Source organism: Ascaphus truei, chromosome 21 (genome assembly GCF_040206685.1).
Source record: "Ascaphus truei isolate aAscTru1 chromosome 21, aAscTru1.hap1, whole genome shotgun sequence".
Taxonomy (NCBI): domain Eukaryota; kingdom Metazoa; phylum Chordata; class Amphibia; order Anura; family Ascaphidae; genus Ascaphus; species Ascaphus truei.
In genome coordinates, this window is record NC_134503.1 from 3,805,192 (window position 1) to 3,831,926 (window position 26,735).

At 46.7% G+C, this 26,735-nt stretch overlaps 2 protein-coding genes across 7 annotated transcripts; one reads left to right on the forward strand and one right to left on the reverse strand.

Moving 5' to 3' along the window:
• Positions 1-1,934: 1,934 nt before the first annotated feature.
• Positions 1,935-21,745, reverse strand: SLC25A25 (solute carrier family 25 member 25). Of its 6 annotated transcripts, none has more exons than XM_075578505.1 (11): positions 21,330-21,745; positions 11,683-11,809; positions 11,114-11,201; positions 10,668-10,703; positions 10,421-10,532; positions 9,699-9,857; positions 6,321-6,473; positions 5,648-5,755; positions 5,376-5,543; positions 4,867-5,017; positions 1,935-4,308 (listed from the first exon to the last, which is right to left on the reverse strand). In XM_075578505.1, exons 1-11 carry the CDS (start codon positions 21,633-21,635, stop codon positions 4,124-4,126), a joined length of 1,593 nt encoding a protein of 530 aa, XP_075434620.1. In that variant the 5' UTR covers positions 21,636-21,745; the 3' UTR covers positions 1,935-4,123. The 6 variants fall into 6 exon arrangements, with proteins under 6 accessions (XP_075434620.1, XP_075434622.1, XP_075434621.1 ...); XM_075578507.1 differs by lacking the exon at positions 21,330-21,745 and adding an exon at positions 16,229-16,957; XM_075578506.1 differs by lacking the exon at positions 21,330-21,745 and adding an exon at positions 12,841-13,121.
• NAIF1 (nuclear apoptosis inducing factor 1) lies at positions 21,730-25,054 on the forward strand. Its single transcript, XM_075578508.1, has 2 exons — positions 21,730-22,757; positions 23,920-25,054. Exons 1-2 carry the CDS (start codon positions 22,316-22,318, stop codon positions 24,387-24,389), a joined length of 912 nt encoding a protein of 303 aa, XP_075434623.1. The 5' UTR covers positions 21,730-22,315; the 3' UTR covers positions 24,390-25,054.
• Positions 25,055-26,735: the final 1,681 nt, after the last annotated feature.

The window sequence follows — 26,735 nt, forward strand, 5'->3', positions numbered from 1 at the left end:
TGCAGCAAGATACTATAACTATAACTACGGTGAGCCCCAGAAATCCGCTAACAGGATACACGTCCCCTCTACCTTTGTGTACACCGCATTACAGATACCGCTACAAAAACAGGAGTGTGTTAGTTTTATTTGTATGAGTATTCAGTTCAAGTTTTTCTTTTTTCCCCCCTCTCTTTTTATTGGCTGAAATGTGCATTACATAAATCCCTGTAATTAAAAGAAACATGTAAAATTATAGAAAAAACTGTTCTGGCGTTAAAATTTATGCCAATTTTTTCTTTTTTTTACACACATCTCAAAATATCTTGACATTTGCCTGGAATATTTGTAATATGTCAGGTAGTTTCGCCAAAAATAGCTGAAATTTTGCAAGGGATGAAGAAATATGTATCCATAGGGAAGTTGTGTTGGCAGTGTACAGTATAGCATGTTAGCATGACAATGGAGGTTGTCATGTTGTCTTGAGAACTTGTTGTCTCACAAAGATGGACAATCTGCCGTGGTTCGGCGCTGGTCTTTCTAGAATAGGTGGGTTTCAACCTTATTTTGTTATGGAACTCTATAATTATATTGAGAAATTATCCAGAACCCCAACCCTCTCTAATAGCGCGTCTGAGATCAGATACATTGTAATGAACCCCAACCCTCTCTAATAGCACGTCTGAGATCAGATGCATTGTAAGGAACCCCGACCCTCTCTCATAGCGCGTCTGAGATCAGATGCATTGTAATGAACCCCAACCCTCTCTAATAGCGCGTCTGAGATCAGATGCATTGTTAGGAACCCCCGACCGTCTCTAATAGTGTCCGAGATCAGATGCATTGTAATGAACCCCAACCCTCTCTAATAGCACGTCTGAGATCAGATTAATTGTAAGGAACCCCCAACCCTCTCTAATAGTGTCTGAGATCAGATGCATTGTAAGGAACCCCAACCCTAGGTAATAGCGCGTCTGAAATCAGACGTTGTAAATTCTTCTGTATTTGGTACAATTTTCAAATGAAGGGAAAACGGCAGGTAACCCTGGTTGGAATAATACTTTTCTAGAGAGGACCGTTTCACTGTCGAAGCCCTTCAATATCATCCCAGCTGTCAGAGCCCAGGTTCACGTTCCAAGATACGTACAAGCAGCCATCTTTAAGTTACGCAGTGTCAGCGATTTTAGACTGCATGGTGTAGCTCAAAGCCATCACCTTCCTTGATGTCATTTTCAAATGTCAACTGAAGGATTAGGCCAATTACAGTAACCTATTGCAATTGCATTTGAGCCTTATGGTTGGTTTGTTCAATATTAGATGACCTGCTATAACTGTTCACTCTGCAAACAGGCATGTTAACCCCTTGCAGCCTGGGAAACATTGTTTGCAATGCATGTCCCTACGTGCAGCAGGGTTTGATCCGACCTTATTTTTCAAAAATGCAATTTATTTATTTTTATTTATTTATAAAATATTTTACCAGGAAGTAATACATTGAGAGTTACCTCTCGTTTTCAAGTATGTCCTTTCAAAAAAGGAAAAGGAACCTTTCATTTTACTGGATATAGATCCAATGTTGGTCTTTCTCCCTCCTAATAGAGGTAAATGAGAATTGTAATCCTAATAGAGGTATATTAGTATTTTCATTTTGACTGTTCTCACGCAGAAACCTAACCTGCAGCGAGGGCGCGCGTGTGTGTGTGTGTGTGTGTTAGACCTGCGGTTTCCAGCCAAAGGAAGAATTCTCAGGAAAACCCCACTCCGGTTACAGATTAACAGACAGCACCTAGCATTGCTTTCTTAGTGGACGGCTGAGAGCAGCATCCAGTTTTGCAGTCAGACCATCCGGTTTTAGGCAGGACAGGCTGGAGAGGCAGAGTCTCGGGGCATGTTCTGTGCCCAGCGCACACTTCCGAGAACGCAGCAAGATGCAGAAAAAAAAAGTCACCAGCGTCTTTAACACAATATAAAGTTTATTCAACGGATCTCTAGAACAAGCGCTCGTGGGCATGTACTTTACAGAATCCGCTTACAACAGGCAGGTTTAACATTGTCATACGTTTCTTTTTTTGCATTGATTCTTGCGTATAATGCTATGGACTTGTTCTCAAACGTTTACAGCAGCAGGACTGAATGAAATTGTTAAAGGACAAAAACAAAAACAGGAGTGAGGGGGGCAGAGGTTCCCTAAGGAACAAAAACAAAGGTGGCGTGAGTTTCGCTCAATCTGGGGGTGGGAGGGGGAAGGAAAACGAAAGACTAAAGCACCAACCCATTTAGTCTAATCTCAAAAATATACGAACATTTAAAGTGCAAAGGTTCTGGTGAGGTCTGTGAGCAGATTATTTTCTGTTTGCGAAGCCCAGAAACATTCCTTGCTCCCAATGACCCTGCTCACTCCCTCACCCACTGACGTGAAATGTGATCTCATAGGCTTTAATCACTGAACTCTTCCCCCCTCCAGCATACAATAGAAAGATTAAAGTCCACTCTTAGCAGGGAAAGCCTCATTTAAATCAGCAATCCCAGGGTCTCGTTTGGACAGTTTTTTTTTTTTTAGAGTATTGAAACCAGGGTGTCTTCTGGAGCTGCACCCCTCTATTTAAAACTTTGGGGACCCACGAGTTTCCCTACAGCTATAGATGCCTGTCTTCAGGCTTTTTGGGGAAACAAAATGGCCTACAAAGTACAGGCCAAAAGGAATCACCTCTTAAAAACAACCTCCTCCCCCCCCCCCCCAAACAGGAAGTACACAGGCAGCTAAAGCCAAGTAGCTCAGGGGGGACCAGATCTGAGAAGAGATTGGTTCAGCGCTGGAGGCCCTGGTTCCAATTCTGTTTTAAAAAAATAATAATTCCAATTCTTGAGCGGATTGCCGCTTTTAGCAAGAACATTTTAGACCAGGGGAGGGCAACTCCAGTCCTCAAGGGCCACCAACCGGTCAGGTTTTCAGGATATCCCTGCTTCAGCACAGGTGGTGCAATCGACCAACAGCCATTTGTGCTGAAGCAGGGATATCCTGAAAACCTGACCTGTTGGTGGCCCTTGAGGGCTGGAGTTAGCCACCCATTAGACTGCGGCAGAGGTAATTTCGTCCAGAAGCATCAAACACCTACGGCCTACCTTACAATGCGACTTGAAGGGGAAGACGCCCCTTGTATTTTCCGCCAAAATAAATTCTGCATAAAAACAAGTTAGTGAAATAAAATAAAAAAGGCCAGATATTACTCTAGTTATTAAACATCTATAAAAATAGCTCAGTTTTCCATTTATTAAATAAATATGTAATAAATATACAAGCTAGGCAGTAAAAATGAGACAATATAAACAGGAGGAATGTGACAGTACCACTGTCCCAGCTAGAAGCAGAAACTGATCCCATGCATGATAAGTGGCAGTCTAGCAGGGAGACGTTATACCACCCCAGCTTTGGACAGCGCTGGGGGGGCAACTCTCCCCCAAATTCCAGCTACCGCTTCTGTGCGCGCACACACATCGTTAAGCCACATGCTTCGTATCAGTATTCAAAATATCTCGCAGGCTCCCCTCCCCGCTCTCCCCGGTCCCACAAATATACATTCAAAAGCACACAACGCAGTGCCTTCATCAACTAAACAAATATATTACAATAGGATTCGGGGATTGTAGGACAGGTAAACCTATTAGACATGGGGTAGCCAACTCCAGAAGTCCTGAAAGGCCACCAACAGGTCAGTTTTTCAGGATACCCTGCGTCAGCACAGGTGGCCAAGTCTTCGACTGCACCACAGACGCCTGTGCTGAAGCAGGGATATCCTGACCTGTTGGTAGCTCGAGGGCTGGAGTTGGCGCACCCCCCCCCCCCTGCGCACATTCGATGAGCCAAAATAAACACAATGTAAACAACGCTCCAGTTTGGAAGACACTGCGAGCCTCCCGGGCGGGGGGTGGAATGAGAGAAAGTGTGAGGGTGAGCAGAGTTCCTGGCGCCCAATCTCACGCACTGCCGGCTGGTGGGAGGGAGGGGGAGGGGTTATCACAGCTTTAACTCTGTCACTTAGTGTTAAACGCATTCACAGAATGGAGACGAGAGACACTTTCACATCCAGGGAGCGGGCGAACCCCCCCAGATCGCCGCCTGCAGGGTCTGGCACCCCGCGTTTCATCACCGAGACTTCACTCCCAGGGTGAGCTTCAGGTTCTCGTACACCACGTAGCTGATGCTGACGGCGGGGATCACCTTCATGAAATTGGGAGCCAAGCCCCGGTACAGTCCAAACGCCCCCTCTGTCTTTAGGATGTGTTGGAAGAGTTTGCTCATGGACTCCTGAGGCGCCCCCTCAATCGACGCTGAAAATAAAATCAGAGGGGCGTGAGAAACATTACACGTGGCAGAGCTGGGCACCCCAAGATTTCTGGGGTTTGCTTTTCTGCTGCAGAAATGTAACACTTCGTATTATTTTTGCCAAGGTGCATGATCTGCCGATTAGAGGCCTGGGATTTAGAAGAACGGTGAATAAGGTTTGTATTGGCTGTACACTTCCCACAGACAGATTTTTATTGGCTGTACACTTCCCACAGACAGATTTTTATTGGCTGTACACTTCCCACAGACAGATTTTTATTGGCTGTACACTTCCCACAGACAGATTTTTGGAAGGACTGCCCCTTTAAAGCAGCCCACCCTCCTCGCCCACTAGGATTCATGCACAAGTATTCGGTCAGCGGCAGCTGAGCCACCTGCCATAGGAAGTGGCCCACTCCAACAGGTCAGGTTTTCAGGATATCCCTGCTTCAGCAACGGTGGCTCAATCAGTTTGAGCCAACTGTGCTGAAGGAGGGATATCCTGAAAACCTGACCTGTTGGTGGCCCTTGAGGGCTGGCGCTAGCACTTACACAGAACTCACCTTGTGCCTGCATGCGTGTTCTGACCAGCGCCAGCGGGTAACTGGCCAGTTGTCCACACGTACTGGACATGGTTCCACAAGCCAGCAAGACGAACACTCCCGGATCAGCACTGCTCGTGGCATACCGCTGCAGCCACGCATTCTTCAGCGTCTGTGCAATAAAAGAACGCAATAAACCCCGGTGAATTATTGCCGTCTGCATGCACAGTCTCTTATCCTTTATTTCTGACCAGATATATACTCTGGACTGTAACTTACATATATTGTACCACTCAGGCTGTGTATATGCCATAGGTAACACTAGGCACTAGTTCCCTCTCCCCTATATATGGGTCATTAATATGATTAATTTATAAGGAGTTCATATTGTGGATTTTATATGATATATATGGATACAATTACTCTATGAAGCACCGGATATTTTTTGCTTTCATTTACAAATAGAAAGATCAGCGGAGAAGGACAGGCTGTCCTGTACTAGACGAGTGTTTGGGGAGCAGCGGCCTCACCTCATACACTGCCAGGTCGATGCCAGCGTATGGGATAATCCCCAGCATGTTTGGGACGTATCCCTTGTAAAAGGCAGATACTCCTTCCTTTAGCAGTATCTTCTTGGCGCAGTCCATCATCCCCTGATACTGCCCCGTCCTGCGTAGCGCCATTCGTGTCTTCAGCACCTACGGCCATAAAAAAAGGAAGAACCGTGTCAGCAACGGGTGGACCGTGGTAAGGGAGTACGATGGAGTACGCTGCCTGCGGGTCTCGGAAAAGAGGGCCTCACCTCCATGGGGTAGATGCTGCTCTGCGCGATGGCGCCAGCGAGAGACCCGGCCACTAGTCGCTCATGAATTCTCAGCGTCACCTGGTCGCTGCCGATCAGACGTTTAATCTGCAGAGAATCACAAGGAGGATGTCAGGATGGTTATTTAATACAGTTAGCGTAATAAATAACTTTCATAAGGCGCTTTTCTCCCAATGGGACTATCAGCGCGTCGCAATTCCAGTATAGTGCGCAGTACGCAGCACATAGGGTTATTACAGACAGTCCCTGCCCAAATGAGTTTACAATCTGTATTTTGGTGCCTGAGGCACAGGGAGATAAAGTGACTTGCCCAAGGTCACAAGGAGCCGACACCAGGAATTACCCAGGTTCCCCTGCTTCATACTACGTGTCATTGTTATCAGAGTCTGTCTTTACGCACTGAGCCGCTCCTTCTCCCTACACAGTTCTTTGCAGCGCTGCATAACATACGTGCAACGAGTCCTGTCCAGCTCACAAACACATATTGCAAAGGTCAATCCCCAAGCCCTGGATTTGCCAGTAGCTGCACACTCATAGCCCATAACCACACCCTGAACAGGATAAAACAATTCATATCAGTTTTCTCCACACACAGATGGTTTCATTTACACATTACAGATCCCCGACACATCCCAATGCTAAGGTAGCTCACCTGCTCGTATGCCATGAATTTGATTGCGGACTCGGGCGCGATTTTGATTACGTTGATGCCGTTTCCGCGCCACAAGGAGCGGAAGCCGCCCTCACGGATCATGTGGGAGAAGCCGCCCGCGATGGACATGTTGTTGCTGCGGGAAGCGTGGACCTGTCAGAGGGCGAAGGGGAGACGCGCGATCAGAAACCGGCGCTAATCCGAGGACAAAGGTTGCTGGCTGTTTGTGGGGGAACGCGTAATCCCGACAGGAATGTGAATGAGAGGCTTTAACAGAATTAGCAGCACGGCGTACTCCGTACACAGACGGATATCAGAGCTGGCAGTGCGTCACCGGTTTAATACATGTTCCGGTGACCAAACCCTAATAATTAGAGGTTGCCAAAACATGCCTGAATGCATTTACTACACCTGCTATGGGTTCTTAGGAACTGTGGCAATAGGAAGACAGGAATGTGAGCCATCAATTGCTACAGCTATTACCAGTACGATAGGTATGCAGGAATTTGGAGACAATCATATTACCCTAAGGGGCGATTTATTTACAGACGGTCTCCCCATTGCCATATTGTCCATTAGAATACAAGATCATGCTAGAGAAATGCTCTAGGTCAGAGGCGGCCAACGCCAGCCCTCAAAGGCCACCAACAGGCCAGGTCTTCAGGATATCCCTGCTTCAGACTGAGCCACCTGTGCTGTAGCAGGGATATACTGAAGACCTGGTCCTGATCTAAGGACTGGAGTTGGCCAGTCTGCCTCTAGTTGCTGCATTTGCCACGGAGAAAGCGAATCTTTATAAATATAAAAAATAGTGGATAAGGAGAGAGAGAACCCAATATAGCACTCAGGTTCACACTCTGGAGATTTGTGATTGATTTAAAACAATCTTTATTAGTAGCAACGTGTATAAAATATGGATGATAGAACAACGTACTGGAGGTAGGTTGATCCTAATAAATGATAGCCATATTGGCTCCGGATCAGACTTTATTTGTGTGTACCAGACAATTTTAATAAATCGCTGGTACCAGAACAGCACAGAAATCCTGGTGTGGACCTGTGTAATAAGTGAATACTCTGAGTGTGCCCTGGTAGGTACTGGGGCTACAGGTCACAAGGGTAGTGGCTGAATAGACCCTGGTAGGACATGGTAAATGTGACCAGTAGTAACTGATAAACATATAAAACAAATACAATATGTATATCAGTGATGGTAATGTGCAAACAGCTAAGCTCCTCTGTGAAAATCATATGCCCAAAAACGGTGTCAGAATGACCTAAGGTAACCCTCTGGGTGCCGATTTGCAGGAGTGTGTTGACCTGCAGTAACCTGTGTGGCTCTGCCAGAGGTAAGTACCCTGACTTAAGGTCGTCGAGCAGGTCAGTGTGACTGCGGTGTAAGAGACACTGATGATGGGAGAAATATAGCTAAAACATATAGCAGGAGGCTAGGCTGTTGCACTAACAGGAAGGTAGAGCCTCATTACTCACCATTCGCCTTGAGAAAGCCTCTCGCGAAACGCGCGCGTCGGCTCCTACCTCCCACGTGCATGCGCAGATCAGTCACTGCCTCCGCATGATTTTCTGAACCGCGAGTTGATGCGATAGTCTGCTCGTGCCTAACTATACAGGGTATTAGTGCCCCGACGGTCACTATTAGCCTCGTTCTTGAGTGTTTACAGGGTTTATGCTCTGATGTATACGAGTACTGAATTACTGTGCCTGCAACAACACTGTAGCTGCGCTGCTGTGTTCGGATTCCCTCACAGCAGCAGTGAGGCTCTACCTTCCTACCTCCAGTACGTTGTTCTATCATCCATATTTTATACACGTTGCTACTAATAAAGATTATGTTTTAAATCAATCACAAATCTCCAGAGTGTGAACCTGAGTGCTATATTGGGTTCTCTCTCTCCTTATCCACTACTGTGTTCACACCCAAAGCACCGTTCACATCCATATTCACTGGTGGCTGAAGCAGGGGCTCCCCTAATACCTTAAATATAAAAAATGTAAGCTATCTTATTTCAAAAGGCCCCACATTTATTCAGGATACGAGAGAAGCGGACCACGAGGCTGCTAAATATTATTTTATATCTATATAATTTTTCCATATCAAGTAGGATATATAGATACATTCAGCACACAATAGGTTAAAATGTTGCCTTATAAGTTGGTTCTCTTGAAAGGATTCTTCTGGTCAGCTTGAAACCAATGGTATACAATGTATTAGTATTAGGGCGACTTGAAACAGAGTGACAGGACATTTTTAGTGATAAGATTCCTTTCCTAGTTTCCCATACATTATATAAGCTATAAATTGATATTGTGAAAGTTGACCCTGTTGTATAGCTCTGTCTAGTTATGTCTGTTATTTTAATTAAACAGTTCCTAGGATTCTTGTCTGATACCATGTCTCTTTCCTAGCTCTGATATATAAAACTTTGATTTTCTCAGGAAGATGAAGAACTAAGTCTTTTAGCTTCGTGAGAATCGTATAACATTTAGTCTAGTTACTGTAGCTAAGACCAGTGAGTGATTAATGTCTCTTTGATCTGAGCGTATACAAAGGGAACAATGTTAACCATACGTTGCTACCTTCTTAGATACAGAAGCCATACAGATGCATCTTATAATATGCATCCTTGCTACATGAAAGCTGATTGCAGAAAGAATAATAAAGAATGCTGATTCTTGAACTGAACCAGGTTTCCTTATTATATCGAGTGGAGACTTTTCTAACAGCGGTGCAAAGGTTAACCCCTTCTTTAGGTGTACGCTCGCATTTTGGCGTGCTGTGAAAAACGCTCGCTTTATCAAGGTGCGATTACACAGAAAGCGTTTGTGACCGAGTGTCCGTGTTCAGATGCAAATCAGCAAAAGCTTCAAAAAGATCCTACGTGGAAATAATAATGAACGGGTCATATGCAATGAAAGAGAGATCGCACGTGCATCAGTAACCTGTAGAAATACCCCCTGTGTAACGCAGAGGCTGCAGTCACTTTGTATCTGTGCATGTAACATGACGGGAGGGGAGGATTTACACTATCCTGGCTACAGACTGGGTGCATGTGGCCATGTTCCAGCGACACCGTTCTGAACGCCAAGATGGACGCGGGCCAAAGGGAAACCTGTTGTGTCATCTGCATTTGTTCCCTGCTTGTGTCCTCGAACAAAGACTGACGCTATTCAAACTGTCCTGAGCAAAGTCCGGGATCTCGCCATAAAAAATAAAGTTGCACAATTTTCCTTGGTCGCGGCACAGATTGCAAAAGTGCTAGAGTTTGCAGCATTAATTGCTCCACCTGTCCCTTACACCGTGCTGGACTCAACGTGACAGCCATTTGAATTCAGAGACAACCGGTACCCGCGATTTACCTGCATGAGAACTTTCAGTCTGTCAAGGGGAGCCGTACACGTTCGAGAAACCGCCCCAGCGCCACCTCCGGCTACCAGGTGTCGCCACCACATCCCCGTCTGTTTCTCTTCCACCGTAAACTCATCTGGGACAGTCAGGTTCTCTCCCACATCGAAGATCTGCAAAGGGAAAAGGGAAATGGGATCAGCATCGGTTTGACCCGCAGTGTCCAGTCAATAGGTATAAACCATGCTCCTTCTCTCCCAAGTAGCTGGACGAAGACTGACAGTTTGCATTAACAAGCGGCAGGTAAGCAACACAAGAACATCTAGCTGCTGTTCTAATGCGCACATTGGTAGCTGCAGGGGGTGGAATAAACCAGTGTTGGCCGACTGGGGCCAGTCACGCTCTGCATCCTGTTTTGAGCCTCACATCTAAAACTCGGAACCACCCAAGGCCCTCCAACCCAGACATGGACAGAAGCCATGAACCCAGGAAGAACATCACAAGAATAAACAGGCGACATTAACATAATACTAGTTATGGTAAGGCCATCACAAACTGAAGCTTTAGAGCAGCTGTGGCCAACGCCAGATATCCCTGCTTCAACACAGGTTGCTGAAGCAGGGATAGATAGCTTGAAAACCTGACACTTCATAACCATAGCACAGTGGTTGGCATAATCAGGTGGTACTTTGGGTCGGAAGGGGCATGGGGAGGTATTGCTTGCTTTCTATCTTACCGTGGAGTGCTTCCAGTACAGGATGATCTCAGGAATGTTCTCTGCTGGGTGCAGGAGGTGATAATCTCTCCACTCGTTCCAGTCTATTGTCATAGTACCATTTTTATCCATGCTGCAATGCAAATGCACAGATTCTCAGGAGGGTAAGGAGGCCAGTAACTGGAGGTCAGCATTCACAAGACAAGCAGAACACAGCACGAGACAGAGTGCGGGGAGGGGGAGAAGACAAGAGGAGGACAATACTTACTGGGTGACAGGACCCCAGCGATGGCCCGTCCTAATTCTGATAGTCACACAGAAGGACAGAAGCAAAAGGAAAAACAGCACAAATGAAACAGTTACTAATCCCAGTCCTGTATATATATATAAAAAAAAAAAGTCCAGATTCCTGAACCCGCTGATATGGCTGCTAGGGAAACGGGGAACAATTCACCGACAGTGAAAGAAACCCTTATTGGGCAGCAGAGGAGCAAAAGCATGCCAAAAAGCACACTCCGGCTCTTGAGTTATTTGGGGCTATCTCAGATACATTGCACGATTGCATTACTCTCCTGGAAGGCTTCCCACCTAACGCAATAAAAGTAACACGAGACGAGGGAGTGAGCGGACTCAAGGGCACACAGACTACGGAAGCACAGGGGGGAGATAAACGCAGACAGGAGATCGCACGAGGCGTGTGGGGAATGTGCTCACCTCTTCAGGACATTCTCTGCTTGCTGCTCAGAGATGTTCACTCCCAAGTCTCGAAGGGACTGCATGATTTCCTGGGCATCAATTCGTCCTGTAAAACAGACGAGTCAGGAAAAGATGCTCTGCACAAAACGTTCATCATTACAATGCTACTCCCCATCAGAAGGATAACCCACCACATTGTAAAAAATATGCTACTTCACGATCAAATGGTGGTTACCACAAGGGCAATAGGGCTCATCATTGTGAAACAATTTAAGATTACACAAAACTGTCTGGGATGACAAAAACACCACAATCTCATTCTATTCATGCAGAATTCCAAATATTAAAAAGGCTTTAGTTTTAACAAGTCAAGCCTCTTCATTCCAAACCATAAAGGAACTGCAGCTGCTCTTGTAACAGACCAGAGGGGACACCAGTGGTTCTGAAACCCACAGCTCCATATCAACGTTGCATTGCCTGTAAACGGCATGTATACTTATTTTACACTTGCTGCTGCCTAACCGCGTGAATACCGAGGTACTTGTCTGAATACAAGAGGAACGTAGTAAACACCGCAAACTACTCACCATCGTTTTTCTTGTCCAGGCTCTTGAAAACGAGTCTCAGCTTTTTCTCGTGATCCCGGAGGTAGTGAACAAACTCCTCAAAGTCGAGCTGCCCATCCAGGTCCTTGTCTCCAGCTTTGACTATTTTCTGTTTGGGAGAAGAGACAGAATCTCAGAAGCTGCTATACAGAAGCCAGGTTCGTTGCAGGTCACCTAAAAAACGCGGGTACCATGTCACAGCCAGAGTGCCCGCAGGGAGCAGAGCCAGCTCCTTCCAGATACAACTAGAGGTAGCAGAGGAGAACTGGATGTAGCACAACCATGAACAACTTAAAGTGACTCATGGAACCGACGGAGTTACAAGAAGCACCAAGGAAAATCTGGCAAGAAGTGAGGAAGTGGGCAACACCATCATATAAATCCAAGTACAAGATGTAGCACTAATCAGACTAGCTCTCTATTGCAGTGGTGGGCAACTCCAGTCCTCAATGGCCACAAACAGGTCAGGTTTTCAGGATATCCCTGCTTCAGCACAGGTGATGGCAGTCTTCGTCTGAGCCACCTGTGCTGAAGCAGGGATACTCTGAAAAACCTGACCTGTTGATGGCCCTTGACGACTGGAGTTGCCCACCCCTGCTCTACCGGATGGGACAATAACTCAGAGCAGATGTGCTGGCCACTCCATCAACTAAGGAGTTAAATGGACACACGGTGCCACTGCCTGTGGAGGATGAGTCATATAGGATCAGCAGGAATGAGATTTGCAGTGACCTTTGTAAACCTTCTGAGCTGCAGTCACAGGACTCCCTGAGAGACAGAGTGCTGAAAGCTAAAGATAGTTGGGGTGCATGACAGGAGACTGGTGTGACTGACAACCCATAAGCTCATAAAACATGGAACTAGGCAGCGATTACCCCAAACAATATTACAATGTACTTCTACATATCTGAAACAGGACAATCAAGTGGCACATCTGTCCTAATTCCTGCACGGAGGAGACTGCTAATGTCACGCCAGAGATTAAGGGGTCAGCAGCAACAAGTGTACATACATTAAAAACAGCTGGAAATTATAAACTTGTTAATTCCAGTATACATGAACAGCACAAGCAGTAAGTATGCAGCGGTATGAATGAGCTCATCGTGTGATCAGGGCACACAGGAATCTCACAGTTCTCACCTGCCTCCACTGGCGATAGGTAGAAAATTCCTGAGATGGGATAAAAAGGCTCAGTCTAAAGATGGACTTCAGCTCGGACGGAAGTCCCTCTGACTCAAAGCATTGGAACTCCGTCTGGGACTGGTCGAGCACAGGTACGTAGACACTCAGGCACAGCATTGCAACTCCGCCACCCTGCACGGATTTCATAGAGGGAGGACTTGCGTCCTGATGCTTCACTTCTCCAACACTAGTGTGATTGCAAAAGCCGGCAGGTTACAAGCCTGGGGTGTGGCTGTGCTCAGCTGCTACTGGCTGGTTTGGACCAGCCCCCTCCTATTGCAGGGAGCCCAGCTGGTATAACCAGCCTCCTAAAGCCAACCAATCATTTCAGAGGTAGGCCAGAGCTTCGCCAACCCACATACACAGTGCAGCTGACAGCTGCTTGCCAACCCACATACACAGTGCAGCTGACAGCTGCTTGCAGGGAGAACCCCGCAGCCGAGGAAGCTCCCAGTAAAAGGGGACGGAAGAGATCCCGTGACACTAATTTGAGAAGCACCTCACAAGGTATATTACCTCGTAAAGGCCAAAAGGTGGGGTAACTAAATGTTCTGATGCAGAAGTCGCCTTCCTCTTAAAATAGATTATTTGTTGATATTAGCGCCTAACACGCCAGACAATTCTTGTTACAGCTTTTCATTTGCGCACCATGTGCACCCATACAATTAATGGGCCAGCGGGTTGTGTGATCAATTTACTTTTCTCATAAATAATTAAATGTTAATGCAACCTCCATTGATTCCAGGGTCTCTCTTTGGCAGTGTTTCAGACCCATCTGACAGAAAAGCGTAGAATATTGGTACGGGATAATATTTCTAGTCTTCCAAAAAAGTTCAAGACACGACTACTGACATTAGGTAAAACCATCGGAATAGAACGGATATCACCCATGGGCTATGAATGACCGGGTTCTGGCCAGCCCAAATCATTTTTTTTTTAATATCAATGTGCACCTACATCAATGTTTATTTACTCAGAAACTAAAGGGTGAAGACGCTGGGGGGGGGGGAGGGAGGAGAAATCTTCCACAATTTAATATCTCACAACTTTTATTGAAGATATCCATTGACAGTTTACATTAATACACAAACTTTTCTTTGATGGGAGGGGAGAGGGTACAAAAGGTAAAAAGGGGAGGGGGGAGCCCACACACGGCACAAATGAAGTGGGAGTTGTAGATATTAATTATACATAAGGTTGGGTCCCCAGTTGCTGCGACTGCGCGCGCGGCGCACACAAGGTACGGCCCTCTATGGTGCCGGCCCCAGTAGCTGCCTGTGCGCCCCAGCACAATGCGCAACAACCTTTTTGTCTTTAATTGTGGAGACAGAGCGCTGGCCACGTCACGGCGGCGGTTCAGCCAATGAGGGCGAACCAGCCGTGTGACGTCATGGCCACACCACGCGTTGCCAGGAGTCCACCAGGTTGCGCTGCTTATTAGCAGCCTATAACTCCATACTAAGGTCTGTCCTGCGTAGGGTCAGACTTATCCCGTCATCTCCACCATTGTTGTGGGGGAATACTGGGTAGTGTGGGGTCCTACAAGACTACCGGCCCGGGGTTTTACCATCTTGCTTCCCGGTTGTACCAGCCAAGGTTGCCAGACCTTTTGGCATTTCAAACATGAATCATTTACATAGCCGTCATCTTTTCCATTGGACAAATATACCAAACTGTAATCTTTATGTGGGAGGGGGGAGGAGCTTCGACAACGTTAAAGCTCCAGTAGAGAGATAAAATAATTCTACTTAGTTATTTAATGCAGGAGTTAAATATAAGCTGTGCTATCCAGCTATTTAGACCTTGGGCTACCTACATGCAATGACCAACAGTTGTCAGTAAAGCGTTATTGCACCAACGGCCATCTTTAGTGGCTTACACAGGTCCACTGACCAAACCAAGCACAAAATCCGCTTACTTAGATGTTCTTATGGACAACTTGCACAGCAAGGCAAGAGTTTCTTTAACTGCTACCCAAAGATAACACAGGTACCAGGTAAAATGAGACCCTGAAGCAAAAAGGGGTGCGCATCCAGGTATATTATACACTAGAGGATGTTTGAACTGGGGCGCTCCCTAGAATGGTATGGCTGAAAAGTGCTACAACGCCTTAAATATATTAAGAATAATAAAAATATGAATGTGAGGTTGTGTTCGTGGTGTAAAAGAGTATATAAAAATATATACTGGCCCTTTTATTGAATTTGTGGTTGCTGCTTGACCTTGAAGAAGGGAACCCCGTGTCCTTCTTAACGTGGCAGTGGTAGTGTAAAGATGGTCAGCGCTATTATATTATACACTAGGCATGATATTATAAAGACAATATATATTGTAATTTATTGTCAACACTGCAAAGGCGAGGGTCATTTCTGGCAAGAACAGCACCCTGAAACTGGACATACAACACTGCCCCGTATGTCCTCAGGTTACCGGATGAAAGAAAATTTAAGCAAGAACCCCCCCCCCCCCCCCCAAATTGGGAAAGAACAGTGGTCACGAGATTGAGGAACAGTTAATAATTAAGAGATGAAACGCTTCTGACACAAGCTGATCGAGATTAGGTAGGCAGGTGACAGACAGATAAGGGATTGATCAGATCTGCAATCGTCACTCACAGCCACGTGGCAAGCCTCTCTTCCATGTGTTGGATCAGTGCCGCTACCAGCAATTTTCCAAACCGGCGATGAAACCAAGTCAAATATACGATAGAAAAACCACCTCATTTACTGCACATAGACTAAGATCGGAAGTGTTCGTTACATGGTGTTTAGCAAGTGGTTAAAGGAAAAAGTTTTACAAACAAAAACACAACATGCTTTCTGCATATAGAACACAATACATTTTGAGGAGTGCAGAACATTTAAAAAAAAAATTTAAATGGCGAGTGAACAAATGTCACTTGAAGACTCACTTGGTAAGTCGATGGTTACATATACCCTATAGCTCTGTTCTCGTCACTATGATATTGGATTTGCTATAGCATCATTTAATTAGTTAGAAATGGGTGAAACAAAAGCAGTATTTAGGATCGTATATTCACTGGTATTGGATCATTTGCAGTCAGCCCGGTTTTCAGCTCAACGTGAAATGTTATTAGGAAGAAAACCATTACAGCTATTATATGGCTGGTCTTCGCTTATTCCAATTGTAGTTTCTAAGTGACCTTTAAATTGTACAATGCTAGGATCATCGATTTAACACATGAAAGAGTGCTGGTACACGCCCTGCTTACAGTAAAAACATTATCTCCTTTACAAACACCCATTGAAAGCTTGTTTGGGCTTTCAGCTGCAGGAGTCTCTTGTACCTGGGGATACGTTGCCATGGGTTACCGATAAGACATTACCTGCTGCAGCTGCTTCCAATGTCCCACCACCATCAGGATGATTGGCCCCTCATCTGCTGCATCACCTTGCTCTTGCAGATCTGACCCCTCTGCTTTATGGTTTCTATTTTGACAATCGCCCGCTTCCTTTGCCCCCGTGGTGTCGGGGCCCTGGCAAGTTGCCCATGGAAAGTACATGCCTATGAACTGCCAGACTAACTGTAGCATCGTTACCAAGGCTAAAAACGCCAGCAATCAGGGTATCAAGTACCTCTGTTATGGGGGAACCTGATCACTTCAAACAACACCCCAACTCCTCACTCTTTTCAGAGTCACTGCAGTGTGTACGTGCGCTGCTCCAGATCTGCGGGAAACCAGAAGATGCCAGCGCACACGTGAAAAATAAGAACCTGAAAAATGAGGCAGCACTGCACACAATTCCCACCGCAACCTAGAAAGCAACACCTGAAGTCTTTCTGCTTTGCCCTCTCTGCAAATGCACACGCCACAACCTGGAGGTTTCCAGTCTGCATCCACACTGCAGCAGGGTCTAGCCAATCACAGCCCTGAACATTAACACGTTCATTATTCAAACCAGTGAGCATCGGGCAATAAAAAGGAAAGTCCTACATCCCTCATGATCCAACATTGGAAGTTGCATCACTTGTCCCTGCTTGGACCTTAGAGGACACCCAGTGGGTTCTGTAACCAGTACCCACTGCATCTCAACTTATGTCTGACAAATCACTCAATATGTGAAGCAAAAAAACTCGCATTATAGGAGCAGTGTGGAAACGGCAACATGGTAAGCAGAAATCTTCTCTCCCCCCCCCCCCCCCCTCCCCAAAAGGTATCACAAGGTGTTTGTAACAAGGATACAGCTCATGAGAATTTCCTGGCCTCATTACTTGCTTTCAGTTCACAGACTAGGAGTCTGAAATCTACCCCACCCCCAAGCAGTATTGCAAAATAATGAGTCATCTCACTTTAAAGCCCCCCGCCCCCTCCTCCCCCCATTAGCCCTGGCAAGGAAAGGGGATAAGTGGCCGCGCATAGAAGTCTGGTGCTTTACATTCGTGTCATGCTGCTCTCAGATACAGAAACCATCCCATGCCCATTATTCACACATTGTTTCACAAACATCCGGCTCAAACCATATTAACATCTTCCCAACTGGGAGCCTGCATAATACACTTCACTCCTTTGATGACCGAGGGATGCCTTCCAGAAAACAAATACAAATCAGTCAGTAAACCCAGCCTTCTATTAAAGAGAAGATCTTCCAGGACAGACATTGAGATTCTACTGTAAGATGACGTACTCAATACTATGAAAGTTGGCAGGGGAAAGTTTCTGGTTACAACAGATTAGCACAGGATGCTGGCTTTTTGTTTCAGTACCAGGAGCCGTGCATAACTGCCAACTTCAGCTACTCAAATGAACCAGTACTGCGGATCAATGCTATGCAGTACCCATCCACAAAGGGTGTGTCATTTCATGGTGACGTTCCACATCGTAAATAACCATCATAACGATTATTTTCTAATGTAAAAGCACGCCTCCACTTAAGGGAGCAACGCAATACTTTACAGTCAGTTTAAGAACCTAAAATTACACACAATTAATAATAAATGTGGTGTGCACACATGCGCGCAAACAAACCCCTTTGGAAAAATTACAGAGACATTTACTTCTTGGTGTGATTACGCATTTTCTTTACACACTTTGAAATTCATTCTTATCAGATACTTGTGCTACAAAAGAACAATGGGGGTGGGTGACGAGGTGCTTGTAGATGAAAGATGATGCAGAGATTATAAAGTCTCACAATATTTAGTTACAATGGAAACAGATAAGTGTGAATATCGTTAAACAAATGTATGTGATTGTTATGTTAAAGTAGTTAATCACCTACATTTTAGATAGTCAGAAACGTTTACAGGTCTGACCATCCATGTAGCAAATATCCCAGTAGCATTCTATGACTTGTCCTGTTAGTTACATTACAAGCATCAAAAATAAATGACCGTTACAGCTCCTTCACTTCCTTATCTCAGGTTACTCAGCTCTTTGTAGTCTGTCATCTTATCACTAATTCCAGGGCACTTTTGCAACACTATAGAGCGATCTTCCCCATGTTGAAGACATCAGCTTGAAATATATGGGAATTAAATGTTGCACAGTATAGGGAAGATGGTTTCAGAGCATATTAAATATGAGTCTTACATCCAATAGCAAGGGTGACCAAGGATACTCTGCTAAGTAAGCAGACATGTGGAAATGTAACATCTGTGTGCTAATAAGGTCCAAGTGGATTAAACCAAGGATAGAAGTGTCAAAGCACATTATCAAAGCTTTTACCCTCATCTTCAGTAACAGACATTGTGATCGTGTTTCAGCACAGCAGCATTTAACCAGATAGAACCCGAGACCAATGACAACCGTAGGAAATGAAACACTAGGACTTGACATACTGCATTCTTCTAGCCACCATGACGATAGCAACATACGTCTAACACAAGCAATTACTGGAGTGTGATTTTATTCTGCACTGTAAAAGTGAGCAGCCAGTATGAGCCCCATTACCTTGCAGCCATAACTGCATGTGATGGCTTAGCCTCCCAGCTGAAGTTTTTTCCTTATCATAATAGTGGGGTGCAGATCACAAAGTACTTGAGAGCTACAAGATTTGGGGATTTTCCATGGCAGCAGAATGAGTGAGGTTTTGTAATACAGAATACATACACCGCATTGCATGTGGAGATATGGTCTGAAATATAAACTTCCCATTTTAATGTGGAACCAAAATCAATACTGGTCATGATCAGGAAGAGATGACCAGGAGCCTTGTGCCTAGCCACATGCGTCAAACTGGTGTCCCTGGTAACACTAAATAAAAGCATCAACACGGGTATTAGCCTAATACCAAAGCAATATTTGTAGAGAATCAAATTTACATCAGGTATCCCAACTAGATACACAATTAGACATACATTTTCAGCACACAACGGAACTCTTTAGGACTTTACTTCCCTAAGGGGACATGTTGTTAGCCAAGGTTAATCACAATATTTACTGGAGCTCAGCACAATGAAAATGATGGCAGGGAAACTGCAGGAGGATGTACAGATTACAACAAAGGGACTCAAAGCATAATATCCTGTTTCCAGATTGCATGGTGATGTTTTAACTGTACAGCAAACAACGAAAACACCATAAACATTTTTAAACTATTTCCAACCAATACTGCTAAGAGTAACCTTTCATACTACGGCAGAGGTATATTTATATTTTAGAAAGATAATTGAATCATTTTCCGGCATATTTTGCAAAACCCATAGCCAGTAACGCAGGATAGAGTATATTGTCCTTTTAACTCCCTTTACCTCCAGACGCACATACCATGGCCAATGCACAGGGACACACACCATGATGATTGTTATTTCCTTGGGACACAGACCTCCCTATTGTCATATCTAATTAACAACTCCCTCATCTGCTGTCTCTGTAAGTCTCCCAACATACCACTTAGAGTGTAAGCTCTCCGGGGCAGTGATTTCCTTTCCCATTGTCTGACTTTGCTGCGCTATTTTATTATAAATTCCCTGTAATGTATTGTCTGTGAAGGGCCGAATATACCTTTGGCACTATATAAATATATACACACACGTCCTCTAGTCATACAACGTTATGTCCAAATAAACCTGATCTCCCCTGCCAGCACTCCTAATAAATGCACTCCTGTGTACGCCTCCCAACATAACACAGGCCGCGACCATGTTTGGCGAGACCGCACGGCGCGATCACAATGCCTTAAGGCAATGATCGCGGCCATAGACCACGCGCCAGCAGGAGGGGTAAGCAATCAAATACATTTTATTCTGCGGGGCGACGGCCAGGTCACATGAGCGGTTTGCCCAATGAGGGCGAACCAGCTCTGTGAAGTCACGGCCGTGCCCCCTGACACGCCCCCATCGCCTCTTCCTGCAAGACAAATCTTTCCTGCTCGAGAGCGTGACGCCGTGCACGCTTCCACTATGGCCGAGGCCTTAGATTAAGCTCTTTGGGACAGGGGCTTCTTTTGCCTCTGACTTGTTGCACCACATTCTCAATGTTTGTAATCCGAGTACCTCGCACTGTAATGATTTAAAGATCTGAGTACATTATTGGCACTATATAAATTTTGCTTATAAAGCACCAACATTCCACAGCACAGTACAGTTATCTATATTACATAAACAGAATGACATACCAAATAAGACAGACATGCAGATACAAAAGGCAACGGGTGTCCATGCTCGAATATACAAACGGTCCTTCCACAGTACTAAGCTACAAAATATGTTGGCACCATACAAATAAAAGATAATGAGGACGCTGCTTCAGTAGCTAGCAGGCTATAATATGTATTGCTGACTGCTCCACACCTCTGGAATGCCATCCCCCTCAATATCCAACTAGTACCCGTCTCCACCTTTAAGGCCGCGTCCAGGGTGATTGCGCGCGCTCGTGCGCCGTGACGTCACGCTCTGTAGTAGATGGGGCAATTCCTGGCCTGTAGGGATGCGCAATGGGGATGGCGTGACCTCACGTGAGCGGTTCACCCTCATTGGCTGAACAGACAAAAAAATTCTTTGCACGCATCGCGTCTACCCACGCTCCCGTGCATGCTGTACGGACGCTACAATCGAGTTGCATATGGGTAGCTCCGCTGGCTGATACTTTACACCTCATACATAAAGCTTGGCCCCCTGCAGACGCACTTACCAGAACGTCCTCCTACTGTCTCTGTACATTCTCCCTACCTACCAATTAGACTGTAAGCTGCTCGGAGCAGGGACTCCTCTTCCTAAATGTCACTTTTATGTCTGCAGCGCGTCTTCCCAGTATGTATTATTTGTTATTTAGATGATTATGTCACTTGTATTACTGCTGTGAACATTAATGGCGCTATATAAATAATGATATACATATATACACACACACAGCTTCGTCCCTGTGACATTGCACACATCCCTGGGAGTGCTATAGAGGAGCCTGGGCGGTGACCCTCTGCCCCCCCGCCCCGGGCTTTGACCCATTCTTCCGGACCCTCTCCCCGAGGGGAGAGTGCCGCACTCACCCGCAACTCCAGCTCAGTCCGATGAACCCCGAGCCGGCTCAGCCCCACCGCCAGGTCATTCATGCAGATGGCCCCGTCCCGGTTGACGTCCAGCTCCCGGAACAGGACCTGCAGCCGCTTGTCTTGCTCGGGCCCGCCGCACAGGGCTCCCCCGCACGGGTCCGCGGACAACGCAGCGGCCGCAGACTGAGGGGACGAGGATGCGCCGCCGCTCCTGCTGCCGCCGCCGGCCTCGCTCCCCACCGGGTCACACTGACAGAAAACTCCGCTCAGAAGCGGCGACACCAGCGAGCGGGGGCGGGCCATAGGCGGGGGGACTCTCGGTACCGGCTCCGTGGCGCTGCTCTCGCGAGAGGGCTTCCTACTTCCAGTCAGAAACGAAGTGCCGGGGCAGAGCGCGCGAGCGGAAACACGTCACGGCACGTCACTCTCCCTTCCCCCCGCCCAATCCTTACACACGGCCGGGAAGCCACGCCTCCTCGGACTCCGCACAGCCAATCGGAATCGCTTCTTAGAAAGCGGGAAGGGAAGATAACAGGGGATTGGCTGCCGCTTTTGGATTGGCAGGCACATTAGCAAATGGGAGCTCATGTAAGAGGAGTGACACAGCTACACCGGGTGTTTACACCACTGCACTACAATCTACCCCCCAGGACAGCCAATAGTTAAATCAGCCAATGAGAACAGAGCATTCGTGACGAGCGGGGCTGCTGTCCAATCAGGTTGTAGCTGAACCGCTGGCCAATAAGCGGCGGTGCTTTAGCGCTGGTGTCCTAGAGTGGCAGCCGCCCTGTCCAATCGTAGCACACATCTCCCGGGTTGGGCGTGGCCGCCGCTCCGCTAGACTGCGTAGAAGACGCGATAAGGAGGCAGATTCTGGAAGCCATTACGCTGCGTAGGTTTTCTGGGCCCTCGTTTGCGGCGCAGGTTTACGCATTTTGCGTACCGGGGGGCAATTCACCCCTCCATTGCTGGGGAGGGGGCAAATGGCCACTCCAGCCAAGAAGAGGAAGATGAATTTCTCCGAGCAGGAGGTGGAGATCATCATGGAGGAAATGGAGAAGCAGAAGCATGTCCTCATTAACCACTTCAACGCCGGCGTGCCGCTGCTGACCAAGAGCAACGCCTGGCACGACATCCTGAAACGCGTCAACGCCATCAGCACCTGCCACCGCGAGCTGGCCGAGGTGAAGAAGAAGTGGTCCGACCTGAAGACCGAGGTGCGCCGCAAGATGTCGCAGGCCCGAGCCACAGCGGAGGGCGAGGGGGAAGTGGGCGCGGCGCCCGTCCTGCTCACCCCCACCCAGCAGCGGATCTGCAACTTGCTGGGCGAAAGCGCCGTCCTCAGCCTGTCCGCCCAGGAGTGCACGGTGGAGATACCCGGGCAGGTGGCCACCGGCTCGCCCGGCTCTGTCACACTGTCCCAGAGTGAGTTGGGGCGAAGCTTCAAGCAAAGGCTCCCCGCGGCACCAGCCCCTCTCTCCCGGGTGCGGAGGGAAGTGGCGGATTTTATAGCAAGCCGCACTAACCAATGTATTACGGTGTTGGATGTATTTAGGATAGAAGGGGGAGGAGGAGGGGGGGGGGAATCGCTGTGTATACGAAATAAGAAAAAGCGGCCAGCCCCCCCCAAAAAAAGGATTATAAATGGGACAGGTGTATCGGATTTCCATGGCACATCCTAAACTCGCCGTCAAAAGGGTCGCTTGCAGTGCATTGCAGGGTAGCAAAAGGGTTCCATTATTAGCATAGGATAGGACAATACCGACTCAGTAGTTCGATTCTGAGCATTTGGGCTAACAGCAGAAACACTGGGCAGAGTTAGGAACAGAATCCAAGGGGCAGCATACCCCCTTTTTATCTCCTCTCTGCTTTAAGCATTAGGATCAGTGCAGAGAGTAGTCGTAGGGCAAAATAGTGCATACAAGCGACCCCTAGCACCAGGTTGTGGCTCTTTGGGACACCAAGGCCTGCCTAGTGCTCGGCCTGAGGAGTGCAGCACTCACATCGCATAACCTGCTTCCCCCAATCCTATCGCTTGAATGCAGCCGAGCCTCTCTGCACTCTGAATCTCTTTGCCAGTCCACGTGTTGCCTTTTGTCTGCAATGAGTTTACTGCTCTGCCCAGCTACATAACTCAAAATGGAATGGACATTACTAATTTTAATGCACATTATTCTAAAGACGACAGTGACACGCAAAGAACAGAATAAAATAAGTAACAGAGGAGGGAGAGGGAGTAGTAACAGAGGAGGGAGAGGGAGTAGTAACAGAGGAGGGAGAGGGAGTAGAGGGTATGATACCTTTTAATGGACCAACAAGTAGTAGATCTGTTACAAGCTTTCCAACCTCTCAGGGTAGGAGACCTGATGAAGGCCCCCAAGAGGTTGGAAAGCTTATAACAGATAAACTACGTGTTGGCCCAATAAAAGGTATCACACCCCTTACTCCCTGTCCCTCCTTTGTAACTACATGATATCTGAATGATAGTGAGATTTAGAGGTATATATATTGGGGAGTTATGCTTTCTCTGTTCAGAATGACTTGGTTAACAGAACTATATATGTGAATGACCTTTGTCATTTTTCAGTCCCTGCTGAAGCGACGTATCACACCCTGGAGGAAAATGTCGTGGAGTACTGCACGACCGAGACCCCCACGACCGTTGCGTCTGAAACCCCTGTGGAGATCATCTCGCCCGAAGTCACAGTGAAACCCCAAGAGCTGAAGAACCGGATCGCTCTGAACTCGGCCCGGCTCCTGCAGGAGCAACGTGTAACCAACATGCACGTGAAGGAGATGGCTCAGCACCTGGAGCGGCAGAACGATCTCCTCCAGATGATCCGCCGCTCGCAGGAAGTGCAGGCCAGTGCGCAGGAGCGGCAGGCCCAGGCCATGGAGGGGACTCAGGCAGCGCTGAGTGCGCTCATCCAGGTGCTGCGGCCAATGATCAAAGACGTGCGCAGGTTCCTGCAGAGCCGGACACCCAGCACGCCAGGCGCCAACGACGTGGGCAACACGGGGGCTCAAAACGGACAGTCAAACAACCTCAGCCAGTGACTGGAAATGGGCACTTCGAACCAAGAAGCTACAACAGCATCATGACTAAGAATGAGCCAGGCTTGGAAGACCAACGTTGTGTGGGTGAAGGGCAGACACCGTGCCGAGCATTGTATCTTCCAACAATGAACGGCCTTTTCCGTTTAGGTGTTGGGTATCCGATGCCTGACATTGTCATAGGAAAACAAATCTATCCTTTTTTGTTTCTGCCGGAACTGCCGAATTTTCCGGGGGATTTCCCCCCCTACATTCAGAGCTATGTTAACAGCATCCATCACTTGGCATTGTTGGTCAACACGCATTGGTCTTCATGTATGGACAGTCCTGTTGGGAGACCTCCGGTAATATGAAGGAGCGGTGCATATGATATGTCTATCATGTAGGTTGCATTGGATTTTTCTTTCTCTGCCATTCTGAGGACAAACTATTATCAGAGAAGAAAACCAATGGACAGGCAGCGCAGGAGTGGACTTGTGTATCCTAGCCCCTGCCTCGAATTCTGCGCACATCACTGTCTGAGCTCTTGCAATTGCTATTGGACTTTCTTGCCAAGGCTCAGCTGATTCAGAAATCACTGTTTCCCAGACGGGTGCTGACTCCTATTAGTATAAAACTGGTTTATCACTGTGTGCATTTAATTTTTTATTAAAAAAACAGTACTCCTATTTAATTAGTGTGTGTATACCTTCCCAAGTAGCACACCCCACTGAACCCGAATACCGGGAGGCAGGACGTTCCTATACTTGATACCAGCCACGGTTACTAACCTTCATGTCTGTTACACACAGAGAGAGAATATATCCTTTTATTCTCTTCTGCCCTGAGACAACGGCAACTGATTGTACAAGTTATTTATCCCTATGCTGTTGGCACCTAGGAAAGCAAAGGGAATTGGTGCAAATGGGGTTTTCAGCTTTTCAACCCCTTAGAGAAATAATACATTATCTGCCGAAGCAGGCGCTTTCGGGCCACAAATCTGGAGACTTCAATTGGGAGTTTTTGCCCAAAAACGTCCTGAAGGACCGCTCAGCCGATATATAGTTACCCATTAGACTTCTTATCATGCATGATTGCATTGAGATCCCAATGGCGAAATGCGCGCTGTGGCCCTGCAGGTGGCGCTGTAAGATTTAAGTCAAGTCTTCAACTGGTTTTCTGAAGGGGTCGAGTCTGATAACAGTTAGCAGTAGAAGGGCCACAAGACTATTGTGATATCATTTTGGAGACATTTTAAGACTTACATTTTTATACGTTGACATTTTGCATGCATTTATAACATCTGTAACATATATATATATATATATATATATTTATATTACCTTACATTACAAGTGAGTGTGTGTTAAAAAAATAACAGGTACCAGGCTGCCTCGCCAACTACAATCTCATTAGCAGAAGCAGACAGTCAAGGGGCCACTGCCTAGTCTTTACCAGGCTGGATTGGGACAGCCTTCTCCTGGTTCTCACCTGCTTGCTATGACTGCAGTCACGCTATCAGGCTCTCCTGAGAAGCAGCTGATCAAGCCATCAGATCCAATAGCTCAATGGAGCAGTATCTAAAAATCTGTTCTGCTGAAGTTCTCTCATTGCAGATGTGATGTATTAATGCTCCAATAACATATAATAATAATAATAATAACTATTTCGTATGGCGCTTTTCTCCCAATGGGACTCGGAGCGCGTAGCAGTTACCGTATAGCGTGCGGTACGCAGCACGTAGGAATGTTACACACACAGTCCCTGCCCCGCAGAGCTTACAATCTATGTTTTCGGTGCCTGAGGCACAGGGAGGTAAAGTGACTTGTCCAAGGTCACAAGGATCTGACACCGGGATTAGAACCAGGATCCGCTGCTTCACACTTTCTGAGACAGTGTCGGCATTTTACTGTAATATTTCACTTACAGTAAGGCAAAAATGATCCCACACTACTGTAAATGAAATCCTGTACAGTAAAATCTTACCGTACTGATATATTCATGCTCCTCTCCAACATTTATCTACAGAGTAAAAACTTCAGCAGAACTGGCTTTTAAATGCTGTCTGAGAGCTTGACGGCAATCCTGGTCTGATGGCTGGACTGCAGTTTGCTGTGTTAGAGGCCCGGGAAGCGTGCCGATAATGAGAAATGCCGGAGTAGTGCAAATAACATACAGTTTAACCACTTCACTACCAGAGAGGCCTGCAGTGCGTTCCAGATCCCTTCTGCCAGCGGCGTAGTTAAAAGCGTGTTTAATTGCACGGATCCCCCCCTCCAAAAATAAGCCGCTTACAAAGCGTCTTCTGTGGTCTCCAAAGCTCACGTGTAATTAAATCCATGAAGAGATGTCAATTAAATATCACTTGTT